The sequence below is a fragment of the Chanos chanos genome, chromosome 9, assembly GCF_902362185.1.
Source record: "Chanos chanos chromosome 9, fChaCha1.1, whole genome shotgun sequence".
Taxonomy (NCBI): domain Eukaryota; kingdom Metazoa; phylum Chordata; class Actinopteri; order Gonorynchiformes; family Chanidae; genus Chanos; species Chanos chanos.
In genome coordinates, this window is record NC_044503.1 from 22,675,713 (window position 1) to 22,682,979 (window position 7,267).

Sequence of the window (7,267 nt, forward strand, 5' to 3'; positions counted from 1 at the left end):
AAAAAAGGGGATTTGAAGTTTCAAAAACAACGAAGATAAAAATTAACAAACATATTCACTGATGTTTGCATTATCTGAAGAGTCTTAACTGAGCCATAGGGTCAGTGTCTCTCCTGTTACACATCAAGATTCCTTTCCGCTAACTTCTGATCAAGCTATATAGTAATAAAGTATTGTAATAAACCATGTAGCCTTTCTGAGGCGCTGTTGGCAATATTTGGTAAGAAGTGGCACGCAACGCAATTCGAACTAGTATCTTGTCCCACACCCCAGAACAGTCTGCCCAAAGCCAGACAGCGTGACGCACTGACACTGCTCATTTGTAAATACAGTTAAGACACTCGGCAGCAGCATTTGGAAACTATGGCGGAAAGCGACTGGGATACTGTGACTATCTTGAGGAAGAAGGGTCCTTCTTCAGCACAGGCCAAATCCAAGCAGGTTAGCGAGTGTATCCAGTTAGCTTTATGAAGTCCGTGGAATCATGCGGGGAGTCCGTCCCGTGTCTCCGCTCTAACCACTGCGCAAGCAGGCAGGCGTGCTAGTAAATATCGGGGACGTTGAAACATGTCACGGGGCCCTTCTCGCCTCACTGTTGGGAGGTAAAGCGGTAGATTTGGTGTGTCACAGAATTTCTAACGTTTCATGGTGATTTTCAGAAATGTTTCTGTAATGAAAAGGGACTGACAGAAATTTCTGGAGCGAGCGAGCGAGCATGGAGTCTTAGATGGTTTCACTGCTTGCTTCGATGACGTAAACGCACGATAGTAATTGTGTTACTATATTAGAAGATCAACATAGCAGCCATATTCAGTTGCTGTCACCCTTTAAAGTCTTTAGCGGAGTTCTGTACTGTGTTAATTATCACTTTTGTCGTGGATGAGGGAGACAGGTAAAGTGGTAAAAACGTAAACCGGTATGTGCTTCGCTTTTTTACTTGTCTCACAGTACTCGTAGAACCAAGCACTGGGTGAACAAAGATTGTGAAATAAGGCAATACGTGAATGACGTGATGAAATGATATAATTCTGGCATATGCAGTCCGACAGAAATGTAATAACGATGACACAAGCTGCTAATTACTTTACAGGCTGTCGCTGCTGCACAGAGGCGTGGAGAGGAGGTGGAGACCACAAAGAAATGTAAGTGCAATATCTTATCAAAAGAAACAAATTATTTTAATTTTTCTGGTAGATACGATCAGTAAACACTGCTTATTATTCTAAAGTCTTGCTCTAGTTTGAGGTTTTAGAAAGGGTGAACTTTCAGATGTGTGTTGATTAGCGGATGTTTTCATTAAGAAATTACCCGATTATCACATCTTTATCGTTGACTTAATCACTATTTTTAGTTTAGGCCGTTTAAAGTATGACTCGCTGATTGGACTTAAATGAATTCTGAAAACAATAAGGGATTTGCCTGGTCTGCTGTGGGGTAGCTATGGGTGAAAACTGGATTTTAAAGAGGGAATAACGTGTAAAGTTAATGTGTTGTACAAGCCTACTCAGGGCTGTTAAATTGACGTTTAAATCAAAAGTTTTCCCATTATTATACACAGTATTTAGAATGTTTTAAGATTTAAGTGTCCAAAATCTGTGGCCTCATTATTAGTTGTTGTTGTTAATAGTCTTCTCTAATGGCAAGTCCTGAAAAGTGTTTCTGATGACTGCTGCCTTGGCGCAGGGTCGGCGGGACAGAACAAACAGCACATGGTGACTAAGAATACGGCAAAACTGGACCGTGAAACTGAAGAGTTGCACCACCAGAGAGTTTCGCTGGAGGTGGGCAAGGTCATCCAGAAGGGTCGTCAGGACAAAGGGATGACTCAGAAAGATCTTGCCACTGTAAGCATATCACGTGTTTTTCGGCATGTGTGTATAAATTTGAAGTGGTTTGCTTCCAGGCTGTTTATTGAACCTTTATTACTTTTGTTATTTTGTTAGTTACTTTTGGTAAATCTGAGCATCAGTGAAGGTCTCGAACATTTACAGTGAGAACTGTGCAGTGAATCAACAAAGTACTTTTATTTTGTAATTCTTTAGTGGTCCTCGATTTATTTTGAGGTAAAATTGTGGGCAAATTATTTATTTATTTATTTTTTGTTCTTGTTTTTGTTCAATAGAAAATCAATGAGAAACCGCAGGTCATTGCTGACTATGAAAGTGGAAAAGCCATTCCAAATAACCAGATTATGGGCAAGATTGAGAGAGCCATTGGTAAGATAACTCTCATTTCACCACCATGTACTGTCATGCAGTCATATCTCAGGTGGAATCCAGTCAACATTTTCTCTTACATATTTGTCTTATCTGGTGTTGTATGAAGATTTTTTTTGCTGGTTACTGTAGTTCTACTGGTCTAACCTTTTGTTTGTTAACCTAGCATTCAAATTTGCTTAAAAAAATGATTTCTTTATTTGCTTGTTTGTTTGTTTACATTTTTATTTGTTTAGAAAATATTATTTTCCTAGAGTCTTAGAAACTCAATGACTTATGATATATTTGTGTCTAATATTTATTGCCTTATGTATTAACATCATATGTTTAAATCAGTGACCTTAACATAGGCATGTTATATTCTCCTTTCACTTGAAGGATTGAGACTCCGTGGGAAAGACATGGGACAACCCTTCGAAGCAAAGTCCAAGAAGAAATGAGGACAAAGCCTCGAAATCAGCCCTCCCTCATACTCCAACCCTGCCCCCACTCCTCCACAAAACACCTTGCACTCTCCCTTCCCTTACTAATCCTCTAACCCTGTTTAGCCCTCTAACCAGGGATATACTCTTGCCCTTACCCACACACTGCCCCGGGCTGATCTTACTTAGGTTCCTTCGTTGGACCTGGTGCTCCACTGCATTTAAAAAGCTGCATATATTGAAATGTCAATCAGAAATGAAATGACTTCTTAAAATGATGAATGACTACGTTGCAAGACTTTGCAAACCCAAAGTGCTGTGATCATTTTGGTATTTTTTTTTTTTTTTTTTTTGCTTTGGCATGAAACCATTTTATTTCTTTTTGGACAGTTGAAGCAGAAACTATTTGATGGAATTTTTCCCATTACATCATTGATAATAGACTTATTTAAAAGCATGTTTTGTCAATTTTAAGTATTGCTTGACTGTGGCCTTTTCACCCTTTTGAGATGTTTGGGGTCAAAGTTCATTGAAATACTGACATGTCCTCAAGCTTCAGCTTTGTTAAAAGGCTTCAAATAAAGTTTGAAACATTTGGAAAATCATGGTAAATCAAGTCAGTACATTTACTACACATTAGGAAAACAAATACTCTGGGTTCAAAGCAGTTTTTTGAGACATTTCAAAGTCAGGTTATCTGTAATAGTGATCAGTAATTTTGACACTTTACCAGTAACCTATTATTAGCACTTCATGAGCACTCCATGTGAACTCCTGATGTTGTAGCGTTATTGTAGCGTTTAAGTCTTTGAATGCACTCTTTTTGGTTAAGGGCAGTTTACTGCATTAAAATGAGTGTTTTTTGTTTGGTCATTTGAAGATGTGAGTTGTTTCCCAAGTGGTCAGTTCTTTAGTTGTTGCCAAGTGACCGAAGTGTCTGTACTGATTTCTCTCTGACTAACACTTGAATGGATGAAAAGAAGCAACGAATCAGTGATGACTAAACTTCATGAAGACATTGGAAGGCTTGCTCTCCTGAATAGTTCCCAGATCTCTTCTACTCTTTATCCTTTTTTGACTCCTTTTATTTGGTTTCTTTATTTGTTATTGTCTTGCATAAACTGACTGTCCTACAAATTTCTCTTTTACTTTTCCAGTGAGCTGTGATTGTGTCAGTCTCTTGAGTTTAGTGTTTGAGTAAACTTGCCTTTTTTTTTTTTGGATGTGGCATTATGAATGGTTTTTCACATAATTTTACCAGTGTAGTTTTAAACTGAATTGGTGTCTTCAGTGAGATGTTGAATATGAGTTTGGAGCAACCCCCCCCCCCCCAGTGGAGTTCCTCTTGTGCCTAATAATGTGCTTATATAGTCAGGGGGAGTTACATCCACCTTCTTCTATTACAACATCATACGTCATAACCGTGCAAGATGAATGGGGTTGCATTATCGTGTGCAGTATTCATGGAATTATTCTTTTTCTTCACCATGGTTATTGGTTTAGGGTAGAGGATCCAACTCCTGGTTACTTTTGAAGCCAGGTGATATGAGACTACAATACGCAGAAACAGGAACTGTCACTACAGGACAAACCAAGTGCTTCCGTTGGATACTAGTAACACAGTAACAGTTTCTTTAGATTCCCCTTCCCTAACACTACTTGAACAACTTCCAACCCAACCACCACATGGGAAGTCAGTAATGAAAAACAATAAGATTCTATACTATCTTAACAGTAATTGTTTTACATCCTTAATACCATTTGTCCACATTCTCAGAGTGGGTGGTCTAGCCTGATTAATTCTGGCTGATGATAATTCTGAATGAAGAACATATGAAAAGGTCTGAAGCCATTGTTTGTCTGTTAGACTATGGCATGGAGTCCAGCGCTATACAATGACCTCTGGTTTTTTTTTCTCTTGCTGCTGTTATGCTTGCCAGCCATGATTTATGTACTCCCTTTGGACTGTAAGTCTTGAATCATCATTGAAGAGATGTAATGCATGTCCATCTGTGTTAGTCGGCGCAGAAATTATGTCACCCATATTGTTCCAAAAAGTGAGGACCTCTGGGTACTCCCACGATGTGTGCATGAATGCTCCTAATGTACCATGTGGGTAAAATGTGCAGTATAGATGGGCAGCTAATCCCATCAGGTGTCTTTTTGGTGAGGTCATATAAGTGAGTTCTGTGACACAGATCAAAACGGATGAACGGACAGTTTATGTTTAAATACATTATCGCAGATGGTATCCCCAGTCTAAATCTCCACAGCTATGCGGTAAATCTTTCTCCTACTGTCTCACATAACAAATGGTGGTTCTTGAATGGGAGGTTAGGTCTGACTAAATAAATGAGACAAATCTACTGGGAGCACCTCGGATCCAATCCACTGTCAGATGTTGTTTTATCTCGGATCCCTGGGGAATTCAATATATTTTAAGGGAAGATCTTATTCTGAAATCATGAAAGAGTTTGTGGTCGGGGATGTTATAACAGGAGATTAATTCAGGGAAGCTCAGTATGGTTTCCTCTCCATTTATGTCGCCTAATAAATAATATGCCTATTTGTGCCCAAGGACCATTCCCTGATGGGAATTGCTGATCTGAATCAGCCACACCGGAGAGCACTTATGTAGCTTTGTTTCCACCCCCAATTATCTTTCAACTCCCTTCAAGGTTTTTAACATGTATGAGATGATAGGGTCACACCATAAAGCGCAATGTCTGTGTGATATACCAGAGAACAAAAAATCTTGAAGTCTGGTTGGTGCAACTAGATCCTTGTCTTTATCTATCCATGAGGAGTGCATCTAACCAAGTTGTTAGAGTATAAAGTGTTGTGAAGTGTAAGACCAGTGATACAGTATGAAATTTGGCAAGGCCCAGCCACCATTGGATTTAGCGAACTGTGAACTTATGAAATTAATGTGCGGCAAGACATTCATTTTAATTACTGAGATCCATGCAGGGACTGGTGCTGGGAGTGGCACCCCCCTATTAATGTCATGCTCTATTTTCTTAAATATATTGGTTGGTTTTTGTAATAGTTGGCAGGGAGGTACTTATTTGGACTAAAAAGGTGACTTGATGCACATTGCTATGGTTCCTAGTGGGATGTCTATTTTGTATTATTCTGCACTGAGTAACATAATAACTGATTCTTTTTTAAATTGATCTTGAAACCAGGCAGCTTACCAAAGTTAACCTAAATAAAGAAACAAGCACTATATTTCAGTCTTTCATAAGAGTAAATTCAACTTCTTAATTATAAGCAACTCTTTCCATACAGTGGTTAACAAATGGGAAGTCAAAGATTTGACCTGTTCTTTATCTCTAGTGTTTGAACTGAATTAAGTACAGAAAGCCTAACTGGCGACTTTATATAAATACATACATATAAATACATACATACATATAAAATCATCAGCCTTAGCCTTAGCCTTATATAGGCTTCAGTAACAATACCAGCTTGATGTCTTGTTCTTTTGCCTTCAGGGCAATGCTACCAGCTAATTTCCCATGTCGGCACCACTAGTGTCATAACTTTGATCTCCAGGGAGTCCCAGGCACCCATTCTATGAGGCTATGTAAGCTGAAATAGCTCAGTTGGGAGTGTGTTAGACTGAAGATCTAAAGGTCACTGGTTTGGCCCTGGGTTTCTGCAAATTCTTGTGAAACTGTGCAAGATGTTTGTTGCATGGGTTCATATCACATATGAAAGAAAGACCTTAGAGTTATACCCCAAAATTTCTAGGCAGTCTCAGGCGACCACTCTTTAACTTTGAAATCTTCTTAGGGTTGCTCTTCTGGCAGTAAAGTTCAGGTGGAAACATTTCTGACGCAATGGTGTGACAAACAAAAAATATCCCATCAGCAGTGGCCCTGTAGAGGAAAACATCAGACAAATCAGACAAGACACTGTCTAACTAGAGGGACAACTCTTGATACTCCTCAGCTGAAGCAAGGCGATTCTGCTAATAAGACCAATTCTTACACAGTCTTAAGAGTTTGAGTCTTAAGTATACTTAGAAACAAAGGAAGCACAAATAAAATGAAGTTAAGCAAAAAGAAATGGTTGAAAACTGATTCTGTTTTCAGCATACTTGAGTGTGCTGCTTTCAAACAAAGGCAAAACTAAGGAGACCCCATATTCCCATGGTTCCTACAGAGAATGATGACATTAACAGGTAAATTAACACAGAGAATGTGATTATGCTGTACCGAGCAACAACATTGATTGTGCAGTTTAAAAAGAGCAGCCTCAGTCCTTTTCTCCTTGAAAAGGACAGGGAGGTGCAGTGTCCTGATAGCCTTAATTAAAGCCTTTCAGGACTCTTTTAAACCTTGAAACTTGAACCCTGATTGTAAATTGAAGTTTAACCCCAATCAGGATGTTTAGACTTTGCTTTGGAAACCTAATTATTACTTTAAATTGTAAGCATATTGTTAGTTTCAAGAAAACAAATTAAAGAATGAGGGGTTGATTGGTATGTGGGTTGATCCTGGCTCCTGCCATTTCCTCTGAATCAGAATGGAGAGGGGTAGAAGCCAGTTTTATTTAAACTCATAGTAGACTATTATTGTGTAAACTAACCCCTATGAATAGCTTTTCAGTACCTGTGCTCCA

General features: G+C 38.9%; 1 protein-coding gene across 3 annotated transcripts; it reads left to right on the forward strand.

The window, feature by feature from the left end:
• Nucleotides 1–263: 263 nt before the first annotated feature.
• Nucleotides 264–3,240, forward strand: LOC115820503 (endothelial differentiation-related factor 1 homolog). 3 transcript variants are annotated; one of them, XM_030784111.1, is made up of 5 exons: nt 264–441; nt 1,091–1,142; nt 1,684–1,844; nt 2,123–2,216; nt 2,595–3,240. In XM_030784111.1, the coding sequence occupies exons 1-5, from the start codon at nt 364–366 to the stop codon at nt 2,654–2,656; spliced, it is 447 nt and encodes a 148-aa protein (XP_030639971.1). In that variant the 5' UTR covers nt 264–363; the 3' UTR covers nt 2,657–3,240. The 3 variants fall into 3 exon arrangements, with proteins under 3 accessions (XP_030639971.1, XP_030639972.1, XP_030639973.1); XM_030784112.1 differs by having other exon boundaries at nt 1,684–1,790; XM_030784113.1 differs by having other exon boundaries at nt 1,684–1,781.
• Nucleotides 3,241–7,267: the final 4,027 nt, after the last annotated feature.